At 32.3% G+C, this 15737-nt stretch overlaps 1 protein-coding gene across 8 annotated transcripts; it reads right to left on the reverse strand.

The window, feature by feature from the left end:
* Nucleotides 1-881: 881 nt before the first annotated feature.
* Nucleotides 882-15325, reverse strand: LOC106073657 (coiled-coil domain-containing protein 89-like). Of its 8 annotated transcripts, none has more exons than XM_013234272.2 (10): nt 14979-15295; nt 14048-14123; nt 11579-11779; nt 10984-11255; nt 8808-8938; nt 8315-8451; nt 7587-7669; nt 6714-6807; nt 5335-5359; nt 882-2508 (listed from the first exon to the last, which is right to left on the reverse strand). In XM_013234272.2, the coding sequence occupies exons 1-10, from the start codon at nt 14993-14995 to the stop codon at nt 2501-2503; spliced, it is 1044 nt and encodes a 347-aa protein (XP_013089726.2). In that variant the 5' UTR covers nt 14996-15295; the 3' UTR covers nt 882-2500. The 8 variants fall into 8 exon arrangements, with proteins under 8 accessions (XP_013089726.2, XP_013089727.2, XP_055880682.1 ...); XM_013234273.2 differs by lacking the exon at nt 5335-5359 and adding an exon at nt 5410-5443; XM_056024707.1 differs by lacking the exon at nt 5335-5359 and having other exon boundaries at nt 14048-14203; nt 15275-15325.
* Between the last annotated feature and the right edge of the window lie 412 nt (nt 15326-15737).

Consider the following 15737-nt stretch of genomic DNA (forward strand, 5'->3'; position numbering starts at 1 on the left):
TAGATTATATTTACTAAAAATTCATATATATTAAAAATAATATCTATATATATATACATTATTGAAACTTCTGATTCTTATGATGAAGAGGCTAAAAAATGTGTCTATAGTTGTCATTCTAAAATGTTTAAAGAAAACGATTATTCTAACTGGCAATATGTGGAAACATTCAGTCAATGACTCTAACTCTGACCAATATTTATTCAAGCCTGTGTTGAAAGTCTTGGGTTGACATGGAACAAGATGGTGAACTGATGGTGTCCAAGCTTTGAGTGGGAAAAACTTCAGTCTGATAATAAAATGTAAGAACGGCATTTCAACCATAAACTCTTACCTCTACAAGGGAATGTTTATGCAAATTTGCATTTAATATCAAACATGCGATTGACCCAATATAATTATCTCAGTGATCAAACTTATCAGAGCTAGGGGACTTAACCACAGGCAGTTCCGAGAAGTTATTCATACATAGTGGCATTTAGTGACTAACTTTATACATAAATCATTTGATGCTATCAGTTTCCTAAAAAGTATTCTTTATTTCCCTATGCTGCAGAACATTTCCAAGATATGCTGTTTTGTTTAGGATGGATATCTATGTTGTTTTGTTTAGAATGGATGTCTATGTTGTTTTGTTTAGGATGGATGCAGGTCATGTGGTAAATCATGCACTCTGGACTGTTAGTAAACAATACATTTTATACACGCACAACAATTATAGAGTTACTTTTTCTTTTTAAGTTTTCACTTTATCATGAATAAATTTCTACCCAACTAGGATCTAATTAAAATAAAAGAATAGCAATGAGTGGCTTTTCAAGAGTAAAATATAGATTTTAAGAGTTAGCAATACTCAATCACAAAAAATACTGAAATAACTGTTAGAGGTATAAAATGTTTAATTTATGCCTTTATAAAGACTTATATTCTGTGAAAGGAACAAATGACAACCAATATTTGTTCACATTGAAAAAACTTTACAAAAATAAACAAACAGAGGATGCATTTTTAAGTATTGGTCTTACCAAGCTTAAAGTAACATTTCAGCTTTATATCCTTATTTATTTGTACAATTTTCTTTCAATTAGCCGAACTGCTTTGTTTGATTTTTTAATAGTTATTTCAATCTGAGTTTTCCATGATAACTTTTCTTTTATTATTATACTTGAATATTTAAAGTTTTTATTCTGTGTAACTGGTGAACAATAAATAGAATAATGTAAAAATACACAAACAAAATAATGATTTTATAATAGAATTATAACCGCTTGTTTTAAAAATGTTTATTAAAATAAAACAATAAAATTTAAAACAAATCCAGAATCATTTTTTGTTAATTGCTTTTGTATAGCTCAACTTTCATGTTAAGAGCATGCTAAGAGCACTATGGTCTAATCTCTTTTGTGGACCAGTGGGGGAGGGGGTATCTGGGAAAAGGTTTCCATGCTGCCTTAATTTAGGCACTCAGCAAACACAACTCTGCTCGAGTAGGGTTTGGAACTTAAGCCACCTTTATAGGTAGCCAAGCAGTTCTTGACCTTCAGCCACACAGCCCAAAAAAAAATAATTAATTACACATACAAGTCATTTATTTTACTTTTATTTTACTTTTTTTTTAAATCTATGTAACATTGTAATGGACATATTACATATGCCATAACAATTGATACTAGTCAAAAATATATTTTTGTTATTTATTTATAGTTATTATTATTACTGCTGAAGTACTGTGTAAATAAATTTTACCTCATATTGATGGAATTGGTTTCTGGTATCAATTGGCAAATTGTTTATGTAAAAAATTGTTTATAATGAATGTATAAAATTATTAATGTAAATGATTTCTTTTTCAAACAAGTAATCTGAAACACAAGTTCCCAAACAGCATAATATTAAGAGAAGATTTAATAATAGAACTTTGTTTACTATCAGCACAATAATCTTTAGGGTCAAATAACTGAATTACATAGTTTGGTAAAAAAACAACAATTTAAAATCAATTCATATTTCATTTCATTAGGCTTTTCTTCTTATGAAACTAAAATTTACCTTTAAAATTAACTTTAAAAAAAAAAAAGATTTAAAGAGTTAGGAATATCTTTCTGATTTCACTTTTTTTGTTATGAATTCATTAGTTATAAAAAAAATATCTTTAATAATAAAATAAAATGTTGCTAAGAATGCCTATTTTTTTTAGATATAACTTATAAAGAGTTTTTTTCTCTTTTGTTTGGAATTAGAAATCAGTGACTAGTTAGTAAATTTATTATTCATAGATTTTTTTTTTTTGGAAATTAATAACATCAACATTATATTTTTTTATGCAAATTAAAATTTAGCTGATCAAATATCTATGCAAAACAAAAATAAAACAATTAACATGCTCAATAATTGTAAGTCTACATATCAAGTTTTAAAAAATCATGAATATAGATGTCGCAGTCTGTCATTTAATTCTTTTTCTCTCAACAACAGTTCACTGGAATGTTTCTTGAAGGCTTCATACTCCTGGTAAAGAAAATTCAGAAAGTTAGAATGTTATAATAAAAAAAAAAAAACAACAGTTCTGTTGTTTCAAAGTTAATCTTAAATTATGAACTTTTAACTGTATACAAATAATAACAATATTTTATTTATATAATCTTCTTCTTTCTCATTTTTATGTTAGAGCGTTCAGAATAATTAGACCAATACATGAGATGAGTGTTTTCCAAATCAGGGAGCTCTCCATATAGTTTTCTTTCCATTGGGGTGTTTTGGGGCTACTGTCTTGTACAAGCTTCATGGTAAAGAGAACAGTTTTGGAGGACGTGGTCGGCATTCTCTGGTGACACTCTACATGGGCAGATTTCACTGGTTCCAATTTTGAGCTTCTGGTACATATGTTATCGCATTCTGTTGTGTCCGGTCCTGAGTCAAAAGATTAGACGTTGATCTTGTCGGGATAGCTTATAATAAGCATCATCTTTCTTGTGATTTGGATGAGAGCTTGTCCATTTCTCATTTATTTTAGTTATTATAAGTTTCTTCATTTCTTCTGGGTAGAGTGCAGAGTTTAATTGTGAGTTTGTTGGCAAGTGTGTCAGCCTTCTCATTTGCTTCTAGTTGTATATGAGCTGGTATCCATTGAATAACAGTTTTTTGCTGCTGTTGTTGAGCTTTGTAAGTGCTGTCCTGAAACTTTTTATATAAGAGGAATCAGAGTTTTTCAAGCTTTGGAGGGTTGTTTTCGCATCAGAAAGATAATCTGACTTTTTAGGGTACTTGGATGATTTGCTAGCATGGTAGCAGCTAATGCTAGTGCTTCCCTTTCTGCTCTGTGGCTGTCAGTTGCAATGGATTTTTCTAGTTTTTCTCCATCTGGCCATTCGATTAGCATTCCAGCTCCTCCATTTGTGGTGGCTTTATGGGATGAGCCATCAGTGTAAACTATGATCCACTGATTGCTGGGATAATGAGTTTGTAGAAAACAGTTCACTATTTCCTTGAGCTCTGTTGGAATGTAGTCAGATTTTTTTGTTATATTTTCAATATGGTCTCTTATAGTAGGAAGAGAGCTTTCGTCCCAGGGTGGAGATTCATTATGATGGATCATGGATTCCAGAGTTATTTTTTCAAGTTAATGTTTCCTTTTTAGGTTTAGAGATTCCTTATAAGATTGGTCCTTTTCAGACGGTTTTTAGTGCCAGTTTAGTGGAGTTTTGTTTTGAGTGAGTGCCTCTCCAAGGTTTCCAATTTAGTGAATTGGGAAAGGATTTTTATTTCTCTTCTTTCATCCAGAGAGACCAGGGCAGCAGTTTCCTCCATAGTATTTATATATAATAATACTAAGGCTTATCTTTGAGTCCAAAGATTAATGAGGAATGCAGTATTTCCAGTGGCTACGCAGAATCACGTGTAATATTTGCAACTACCATATGTAACATTATAATATTAAAAAATGTAATTTTTTTGACTACCAATTATTCAGAAATTGAAAGCATGACAAAACGTAATACAAATGAACTTAAGTTTTAAATTTTTTTCAGAATATGTTTTCTTCTTTCCTATAAGATATAAAATGAATATATAGCTTGGATCATTTATCATCAATGTATCAGTGTATAAACTGTTTTTGAATACAAAATTATAAAGAATGGCTATGTGTAAAACATCACTCTTTTTCACTAATTTCTCTAAATAAATATTAATCAAAAACTTCTGAAGACTCAAAAAAAAATTGCAAAATTGGCATACTGTATGTATGTGAAATTGTTATAAAAGCTATAGTCATCAGGCTACTGATATATTTCTTTCTGAATTCCACCTAAAAAATAAGCCAAAGTGACCAAGTAGCATGTCATTGAAAATGATACTTGTGAGAGAAAGAATAGAGACTGAATCATTGAATAATGATAAAATAATTATTCCGTGCACTTTAAAACTCCCGCAAGACTGTGTTAATGCTTAAATAGTTGTAATAATCATGATAGTTGAGACATCTTTTAGGACTTTGTGCCAATGCAATAAATTTCCCTCCATTGTCCTGAATGAAAGCAATGTTTCTGTATACTCCCACCTTTTTTGTTTATCTATAGGTTTTATACCTTGTTTTTTTTTTTACAGTCATTATTTCATTTGGTGTTACCTGTTAACCACTGTCAAAATACACAAACTAAAACTCTATGGCCACATAAAAAGGTCCTCAGGACTTGCAAAGACTTTTCTTCAGGGAACAGTACCAGGAAAAGAAAAAAAGGCAGACAGAGAAAGTGATGGGAAGAAAACATCAAAGAATGTATGAAGGCCTCTCATTGAATGAAATTCTATCCAAGAAGAAAGACAGTCAACAGATTTGGCATGTGCCCCAAAAGTTCAACAGACTAAGGGATAGGTGCAGGTGATACCTTGGGTACTATGGAGTAAAGAGCAAGGTCAAAAACTAAATAGTCAGGGGAGATCATCTCATTTTTATTCCTAATAAAACCATTGCAATGAGTTGTCTGCCAATAGGAAAAGTCCTCTTTCAGGAATGGTGAATAGTGACATAGTGATGAAGGTTTGTTTCTTCTTCTTCATGTGTTATGAACTCAGTTCTGAAAGGCATCCTACTGATAGTTCTTTTTTTATTACCGTAGTGGCTTATCCATTTACTCTCTATGTAAGTTTTCAAAAGTATGCTGAAGAACAAACCAAAACAACACTAAACATGTGAAATGTAATGACACTGCAGTGTGACTGTTCTCAACCAATAAAGTGAACAACTAAAACCATAAAAGAAATGTATGATCAACCATCAAAGTGAACAAACAAATGTAAATCATAAATGAAAATAATGGTGTACAGACTACGTACCAATAAAAAAGTTAAGAAATCTTGGCTGAACAAATGTAAAAAAACAAACATAGTTTATTAAATAGTAAAAGTTACCTTATAGCTCCAATAATGTTTGAATAAAATGCAGCTATCGAGATATAGTGTTCATTTTTTATGTATAAAAAAAAGTGATGAAAAGGTTTATAATACTTTGATATGGGCCCTAACTGAAATAATTATGAGTTAAAATAAGAAAAACTTAAAAAATATTTTTTTTTAATAAACAAAGCTTATATAAAGTGTAATTGTATCAATTAGTTTGGATCAGTCATGTCATTAAATTTGTAATAGATCAACAACAATAAATCTGTGCGATTAATAATATTTTTACCAATTGTTTTTGATTAGCGCCATTTCATGCTTTTAGCTTTCTCAATGCACTATGATCGAATCACTTATCTGCACTAATTGGGAAAATGAAAGGGGGGGGGGGGTAGAAAAAAAAAAGAATATCTGGGTGGATTTCACCATAAGTGGTTTTAAAAGCATTTGTAGAAAAAAAAAAGGGGGAACAACTTGAATTTGAACTCAGACTGACATGCTAACCACTCTGCAAGTGAGGCACTAATGATTAGAGAAGATTGTACAGTTATATATTGTTTGTTTCAGTTTAGAGTGTTGACCTATAAAGGGACTACTTGATCCAAGATTGGGTGTCAAAGAGATAACAAACAAACCTTTTACCAGACCAACAGACAGAGTGAGTTGTAAAAAAAAATTAAGACTAAAAAAACAGAAGAGGGTGCGATATCTTCCTATTAAGAAAAACAAACTAATTTAAACAAAATTTATAAATGAATCTTGATTCTGCTCAAATTAAAATCTTCTCTCTTTTCTTAAAAAATATTAATGCATTACAATGTCATAAAATTAGAATTTAAAATATTCATTTAATTTAATCTTTTTTTTGTATTCACCACATTAAGTTTCTTAATTGACCCTGCTGTGCATGTCTTGAAGCCCAATACAGAGTCTGTTAAGCCCAATACAGAGTCTGTTATGCCCAATACAGAGTCTGTTAAGCCCAATACAGAGTCTGTGTCAGTGTAATTGACATAACAGAAAAAATGTTTTTGTTTGTTTGTTTTATGTCTTTTAGATGTTCCTTCAGATATTACATTTTAGCCCACACTTCACACAGGACAGCAAGGAATAGCAGCAGGCAGGGTTCAAACCTGAGACCATCAATCTGACCTTTTAGAGTGCATACCACACAACCAAGCATCTAGTGTCTGTAATATCAGTAACAATAGGCTGGGCCAAAAATGTAAAAAAGGTCCTAAAATTTCAAAATATTAATGAAAGTTAACTGCAGACTTGTTAAAAGTTACCACTGTGCACTTTTCTATATTAATTACCTTCATCATTTGTGTGTATTTACTATCTGCCCCTTCGAGCTCTTCAGCCAGTCTCTTAACTTTTAAGTTAGTATTAACAGCTTCTGCTTCCCGGCTGAAAAATTTGATTTTCATTGATAAATTAGTTATTTACAAAAGGGAATACAACAGATCAATCTAGACATGATTAGGTCTAAGCCTATCAGTGTGAGTACACATTTCTACAGCTTAACTGTATCTATGAGTTAAACAGCTTTTATTTATTGATTTTATACATTGACATCTACTGCGTCTGATTTTCTCTTAATTTATCAATTTATATAAGCTCCAATAAGCTATGAAGAGCAGGGTACCAGGACATCTGCTGGGTTATCAGCAGCAGACTCCTTGGCTGGCCTGGTCATGTTTATAGAATGCTACTAGGTCAACTTTCACAAAGACATTATGTACAGTAATCTAGCAGAAGGCAGGAGAGCCACTGATTGTCCACTTCTAAGGTATACTGATGTATGCAAATGGGTTATGAAGCTCTTCAAAATTGACACTAACAGCTTGGAAAATGTTGCACTGGATAGATCCACATGGAGAGCAACCAAAAAGGAAGGTTCCCAGATTGCAGATGCTATACACAACAGTAGCAGAAAGAAGGGTGAAAGTACAACGGCGCCTGGTGATTACAGATGCCCAATTCTGTGACCGCAGCTGTGTATCAAGGATTGGCCTCTTTATATCACACAAGAAGTTGCATAGGGAAAACATTGTCTCCAGAGATGTAAAATGCAACAGATAAACTTTAATAATGTTATAAATTATAAATAAATAATAAACAAAAAAATCCTAATTCATGGACAATCTAGAACAATGACTAGAAAGAGTGACAAATGATGAACTTACTTAAACCTATCTTCCATTTTCTTAACAGCCTTCTTCATTTCTTCAATTTTATTTTTTAAATCTTTATTTTCCTCCTGTTCTTTCTGTAGAAAAAAAAAGTTTTAGGAAGGGATTTTTCTTTTTATTTACGATGTTGCACATAAAATGATTTGCTCAATTTAAGATTTTGCAATTATTCAGTTTATGAAAAGTCTGTTTTAACTTAACCTTTGTTATTAAAGTAAGTTTAAATTTGTTCAGAAAATATTTCTAACACAGAGACTACATGGAGAAACAGTGGCTAAATGTTAAAGCGTGTGGCTTCTGAACCCAGGAGTCCCGGGTTTGAATTCTGGTATTTTTAATATCAGGATTTTTAGAGAGCCTCTGAGTTCAGCCAACTACAATGGGTCACTGTGCTTGCCATATGACACCCTCATTAACCCTGGGCCACATCATCTGCTCCAAAGATCACAAGGTCTAAAATGGGAATTTATTTTTTTTATATAGATTACATAACGAATCAAATTAATATGCAACAATTTTCTGCATTAATTTTATAAATTTGAAAGAAGTATAATAAATATATAGTAGGTCTTCTGAGTAAAAATCATGAATAGAAAAGCAATGGTCCCATTCATTAATGTTCATTAAATCTATCTATATAAATGAAAGTGTATGTGTATATATATATACACAATGCTCTGCCACACTTCTGTTCACGTAGTAATTCTCACTCATGTCAATACCTGAATAAGTTTGCCTCTTTGCATCACTAGGGCAAGTAATTCTTCTTTTTCTTTATTGGCTTTCATAAGTTTGTCTGATACTTCATCTTGCATGTTGCGTTTTTTATCCATAATGGACTGAAGTCTCTGCTCAGTATCTAAAAGTGCATATTGTAGAATATTTTATTTTATTAATAAAATTGTAGGCCCTACTGCTTTTTAAAGTACAGATAATGAATAAGAATTTAAAAAAAAAGTGATATGTTAAGCAGAAATGTCTTACTCTAATGGTCAGTAAGTAAGTTATAAATTTGCGTTTAATTTATCAAGAAGCTTATTATAACCTATACCGATTAATGTTCTAAAATTCAAAGAAAAGTAAACAAATGAGGTGTATTATGATAGGTGTATATGTATTGTCTTTTCATATGAGCTATAACCAAAATATTTCCCAGTTGACCAGTCCACCCATCAATTAATCATATTTCAAACAGGGAACTTCATTCATCTTTACCTTTGAATTTGTCTTCAGTAGTTTTTAATAAGCTTTGTAAATTTTTAACTTGCTGGGAGCTAATTGTCTGATGTTCTGATAGTTCTTGCCTCATAGCTTCTTCTTTTGCACGCCATTCCACTTGATTTTGCCTGTTTAAAATACATGTACTTGAATTAGTCAGATTCATTGAAATGTATGAAAAATCAAAAGATCATAATTACTGTATTTGTATGATTTAGATTTCATGCTACAAGTCCATAAATTAAAAAAAAAAATCATGGAAGTAGGATGATAAGACAACAAAAGTATTTATCAAAAACTATACTTAGAGAAAGAAAAAGGCTACTTAGACAACAGAAAGATGTGGACAAAACTGCCCCTCAATTAACTATTCAAAAATGAACAGCAGTGACAGTGTGCATCATCCTTTTACCTTTACCTATCCCTTAGTCTGTTGGACAGTTGGGGCACCAGGCAAGATTTGTTGACCGTCTTTCTCCATTCCTCCCTTTTTTTTTGCCTTGTTTAGAACCTCTCTCAATGGCAGGCCTGTCCATTCTTTAATGTTGTCCTCCCATCGCTTTTTCTGTCTGCCTCTTCTTCTTTTCCCTGGTACTGTTCCCTGAAGGAAGGTCTTTGCGAGCCCTGTAGATCTTGTAATGTGGCCAAAGGTTTTAAGCTTTCGTCTTTTTACAATAGTTAGCAGGTCGTCATGGGCTCCGATCGCTACAGTAACCCTGTCTCTGATTTCTTGGTTTGTGATGCAGTCTTTGAAAGTGATGCCTAGGATCCTTCTGTAGCATCTCAATTCCATTGCTAGGATCCTCCTCTCAAGCTCTGCATTCAACATCCACGACTCGCAAACATATAAAAATGTGGCCATGACCAGAGAGCGCATCAGTCTGATTTTGGTGCAGAGGGCTAAGCCCTTATCTTTCCATATTATTTTAAGTTTTGAAAGGGCTGCTGTGGACTGTGCTATTCGGGCCAATAGTTAGGGTTTTGTTCCCTCATCTGAGACAATAGCTCCGGGGTATTTGAAGCTGTTAACACTAATTAGCTTTTCACCTCCAATACTGATGCCTCTTTTAAAGCCCTGATGGCTATTGGTCATAATTTGAGTTTTTTTGGCCAATATTTGCATGCCATATGCTGCGGAAGTCTTGTCATGCGCATCACCAGGTCAGCTAGTTCTTCTTCTGTCCCTGCTAGGCCGCCAATGTCATCTGCAAAGCGCAAGTTAGTAATTCTTCTTCCTCCAATGCATCATCCTAGCACCTGCAAAATTCAAGTTGGAGGGTCTAATGTTCATTCACTTCCTAATAGTTTTATCTACCCAGATTTACATCCCAGAAAGTGCTTTAAGATTTTAAGTTAGAATGTTCTCATTCTGTCATTTATGTTGCTGTCAGATTCTTAATACTAGAATCTGCACAGTGGCTGAGTAGTAAATCGCTTGGCTTCCAAACTGGAGGTCCCGGGTTTGAATCCTGATGAAGACTGGGAATTTTTATTTTATTTGAAGATCTTTAGGGCACCTCTGAGTCACCCAGGTCTAATACGTACCTGACATAAGTTGGGGAAAAGTAATGGCGGTTGGTCATTATGATTGCCATTTGACACCCTCATTAACTGTGGGCCACAAAAACAGGTGACCTTGACATCTTCTGCCCCATAGAAAAAGGAACTTTACTGATTCTTAAAGCCTTTGCCCATTCCTGTGTTCAGTTATTAAACATTCAAATATATTAGGACAGAAAAAGCAGTAAATAGTTGTAATAACCTAATAAAATGAGCCACCCATGAGACATGCAAAGTTTATTTAGTTATTTGGCCAATGAATAATTAAATTATCAAGTGGCCAGAAAGAAAAGCAAATGCTTTATAGTCAAATCTATGAATAAACCTGCTACTGCTTTCTGAACTTATATCATCATGCACCTCCATGATGTTTACAAAGTAAGGTCAATTGGGCAATTACATCTATTTCAGAATGCCAATATGTATTCCCCTAAAAGAAACAAAGAATGTTAAACTTGAATAAAATTGTTTTCCAAAATAGTGACATAAGACTAAATGAGAATTTAGCTTTTTCTGAACTCTATTATTGAAATCATATGGAAATTTATTAGAAAGAGGGTCAAAGATTGCATTGTCTTATTCAAGCAATAAAAACTAAAAGTAAGAAACAAACCTCAACTTTTGTTCTAATGTCACAATTTGCTCTGACATAGTGGAACATTTCTTCTCTAGCTCTTGTATTTTGTTGTCTTTCTCAGCTATTGTTTTTGAGAAGAGCCTACCATTCTCATCTTTTAGTCTGGTATTGTCTTCTCGTAACTCTTGGTTGGCACGCTTGTACTCATCTTTAATCTGGATCATTTCTTCATGATTGGAGGCAAGTTGATTGAAACGAGTATCTAAGACATCATATTTTTTTATTTCTGATTTCAACATTGCCTCAGCCTGTAATTAAGTAACACATTTTTGTTTCTAATTTTTAATTAAATTAAACATTATTAAACAATGAGATAAAAATTTGTCCCCCAGAGAATTAGCATCATTTCACTATAGTTATCATAGATATATAAAAGACAAAACAAAATTTATATATAAACTGAAAGTCAGCTCTTATGATTAAGCAATCATGTAATTACACAAATTCTTAGAAAATTAAGTGTTATTAATAGCCAATAAATGATCAGATTATTAAATATTAATAAAAAAAAATCTTTCAACATTAGGGACAATGATATGAAAATTTTCATTTGATAATAAACTATTCAAACCTGTTCTCTGAAATCAAGAAGCTCTTTGTTAATTTTTTCCAATGTCTGACACCGAATTGTGCCTTCATCAGCCCGCTGTTTCAGGATCATAATCAATTGACACTGTTCATCAATCCGTGATCTAAGTTTTGTATTTTCCATTTTATCATCTTCAGTCAACTGCTTTAATTTCATTAAATTTTTTTGCATATCCTCCATGTCCTTAATGTAAAAATATTAATTATGAGAAAAAAGTAAACATTTGCTTATATGTTATGGCTGAACTATGCCTACATTGTCAGTAATCTAATTCCTTAGCCCTGAAATTTTTTTTTATGCGAAATAAGCTCTACATAGTAAAATATCCAAATAAAAACTTCATATCTCATTTCTTTCTTGTATAAGTTTCTAGTGGTCCATCAGAATTAAGAAGTGCCTAGAGTAAGTCATTAATAGCCTGCAGCATGGCAGGTGATGAAGGCAGGGTTTTACAATCAAAATGACAAGCGCTCTATCTTTCTAAATCAACAGTTTGTTAACTTTTTTTTATCCCAATAGTTTGTCCTTATATATATATTGTTATGACTACATTGCACACTGTCATTTGGCAATATATTGTGGACCATGGGACATGATGGAGAAACAGAGAATAGATGAAAACAAGGATGCTTGAGATGTGATTTGATTTTACTCCTTTCTGCAACCTAATCAACGATATTATAATTGATGCTTAAAAAGTCAGTTGTTTTGTTGTCTTTCCTTACAATATGCTTTTAATTGCTTCTTCTTCATCTTCTTCTAGCCAGCTTTATTGCTGCTGAGCTGTCAGCTCTTTTGCAGACTGTGCCAAGGAAAAAAAGTGTGCTGTTTACTTCAGTTGTTCAGCACTGCCGTACAGGGTGTTGGTTATGTTGGGCTGTAGTGGAAGTAGGGTCTGCCTAAGGTGGATTAGGGTGGCATTCAAAGAGGATATGGTTTACGGTTTCAAAGGGGTGGGCGCAGTGTCTGCAAAGGGGGAGTTGTGTGGAGTTTATTTTGTTCAGGTGGTAATTTAATAGTGGTGTGTGTCCTGTTCTTAGTTGGAAGATTGTAGATTGTTCTTTGCGGGGGAGGAAGTTAATACTGTCCAGTTTGTTAGGCGTAGTCATTTCTTTGTACATGGCTCTGCCTGTGTTTCCTGATGCCCATTGGTTGAGCCACTCCTCTTTGTGATTGTTGACTAACATGAGGTAGTTAACAGGTCTATCTGGTTGTTCCATAGATGAACCTGCCTTTGATAGCTTATCTGCCTTTTCATTTCCCATGATGCCAATGTGTCCAGGGATCCACTGTAGTGTGATATTGATATTTAATTTTGATATCATCTGATGGATTATCACAATGAGTGTTGTCAACTCTCTTGGGCTGTTAAAGGTGCTGCTGTTAAGTGCTTGCAGAGTAGATTGGGAGTCTGTAAAGACAACAATATCTGATGGTGGTTGCACTCCTTCATATAATTTGTTTTCCACTGTCTGTAGTGCTATGGTAATTGCCTCAATTTCGGCTTGGAAGTTTGAGCAGTAATCACCACAGGGTGCGCTTATTTCAAAGTGTTTATTTTTAGGGAAGACACCAAGACCAGCATTGATGGTGGCTTTGAAAGCCGATCCGTCTCTATAAATATGAATAGCTATTTTTTGATAGCTTTCAATTGTTTCAAACGTGCCTACTTTGAGCTCCAGTGGATTTGATTCTTTTGTTACGGTGTTATTTAGTAAATATGTTTTAATTGTTCATAAATAAATCTTAAGTAGTTTCCCTTTGGAAAAAATATACAGATTTTTTTCATTTTCATTGTGGTTTTACAAAAAATACATGTTTTTAAAGAGTGGGGGCTAAAACAGTTTTGTGAAAATATAAATAACTATCATAAAAATGACTTTTTATTCAATTTGGATAATAAAATATTGCCTAGATCAAGTCTAAATCTAGTTTTAAGGAAGAATTATCTACAGTCATGAAGTTTAAATTTTGCATTTGCATGGTATGTCCAAAATAAACTTTTATTTTGGTTTTATAAACATCAATTTGAATTATATAAAAAAGGGTGCACCAAATATAACATTTATTAAAGTTGAATCATAATAGGGTAGTGAAATATATATAAGCAAAATAAATAATTCTGTTGGAAAGTGAAAAATAATTGCGGAGAGAAAGGGTTAATGACTGTAATTCACAAATGAAGATACGTTACAAAAAAAACTATATCCCTTTATTATTTTATATAAATAGCTGCCTGAACACAGGTATTCCCTGTATTTGTGTACTAGCTACTGATATTGAAGTGTAAAATAGAATATCATAATACTTAGTGATTGAAAAATACACCATTAAAGTGACAATAAGATTTATACATCAAGATCATCTATTTGTAATAAATTTAAATAAATAATAATTAATGCATAAATTCAGAAGATAAATCTAATACATGTGTAGGCCTATTATACTTACTGATGAGCTTTCAGAAACCATGTTTCTTAAATCTTTTGGATTTCTAAGACTTTGAGAAGACATGTCTGATTTATGTCTTTAAAATTATTGATAATGATTGAAACATAATTTAATTTTTAATGCTTATTAATTTTCTTTGGTTCAGTATTGTTAGATCTAGAATATATATATATTTTTTTTATGTGGATAAACAAGAAAAAAAAAATGAAATATTTAAAAAATGAAACAAAACAATAGTTTATTACAAGAAATGTTTAAAAATCAAACAAGAACAAAAAACTGAATTGTTATTTTAACCTTAATTTTGGTTAGATCAGTATTACATATTAGAATATGCATCTGTTTGGGATCCCTCAGTTCAAGAAAACATATGAAGAAACTAGAACCAATGCAAAATAGGCAGTGATGGAGATTTGTTATAAATGAATATTCACATTCATTATTAGAGTAACTTCAGTAACGTATGTTACACCATTAGAAAAATCAATACATTTATTAAATGATGATTTATAGACACTTCAGGACAGAAGAAAAGTATGTAGCAATAATACATAAAACACTGAACCATAATTGACAAAAGAAAACCAAATGAAATACTCAGAAAGACACAAAGTGTGACAAAGATAATATTATAATTATTGTTTTATTCCATATGCCTGAACAAAATCGTACACAAGCTCCTTAAAATTCTTCCATATTCCATTAGAGAATGGAATATATAGATTTCGGTAAAACTTTCCATTGAAGGACCCTGGAAAGTTTTCCTGCCCTGAACAGTGAAACAGACAGAAAAACCAATTTGGCTGAGGCTGAGTTTTAAGTAGATCTAAATGATTAACATGCCTGACTAGAATCTAGATTGGCACAGGGACATATTACATATAATCATAATGAAGTAATATTGAAGTCTAAGCTAGGGCTAAGTAAGTACTTAAAGTAAGTAGACATTCTTAGTAGTAGATCTTGATCTATAACTCCTACTAATAGCTATACTAGAGATGTATATTTTATTATTTAAGTCATTTAAGACTAAGTCTAACTAGTCCTTTTGACTTTAGTCTACATCTACTATCTAGAGACACTAACTAGATCTAGAATACGCTGGCCGTCTAGATCTAAAAATTAAAACTAAAATATATAGAGACTAGTATAGATCATATAGATTCTAGCTCTAAGTGGTTATAATTTTAAAAAATTATTATTTTCCAAGCGAATATCAAACAAAACCGTCCAAGGCGTCCATCTTGTTTCGAATGAAAACAATGTGAAAGGCTAAATAAATCACCGACATATATATTGTACCGGTACCTGCTAGGCCAGGGGTGGGCAAATTACGTTGAGCGGGCCACATGCGGCCCACCGAAGTGTTTTATGCGGTCCGCGGACTCGTAAAGAAATCAGGGGTGCCCACACATTATACAAATATAAACATGCAAATATATTAAAAATAAATAATGGCAAATAACTTTAGAAATTATTGAAACTTTGATTCTTATCACTTATAATGAAGAGGATAAAGAAACATTGTCTCTAAATGTCATTCTAAAAGTTTAAAGTAAACTAAGATTATTTTAAATGTAAATAATTCAAAAAATTCAAAGACAAGTTCAGGCCAGTATTTATCTAATGCTATGAAGAACTGTGTCGAAAGACTTAGGTTCGCTTGCAAAAGATAGCAATTTAAGGGTAA

The sequence above is a fragment of the Biomphalaria glabrata genome, chromosome 1, assembly GCF_947242115.1.
Source record: "Biomphalaria glabrata chromosome 1, xgBioGlab47.1, whole genome shotgun sequence".
NCBI classification, from domain to species: Eukaryota; Metazoa; Mollusca; class Gastropoda; family Planorbidae; genus Biomphalaria; species Biomphalaria glabrata.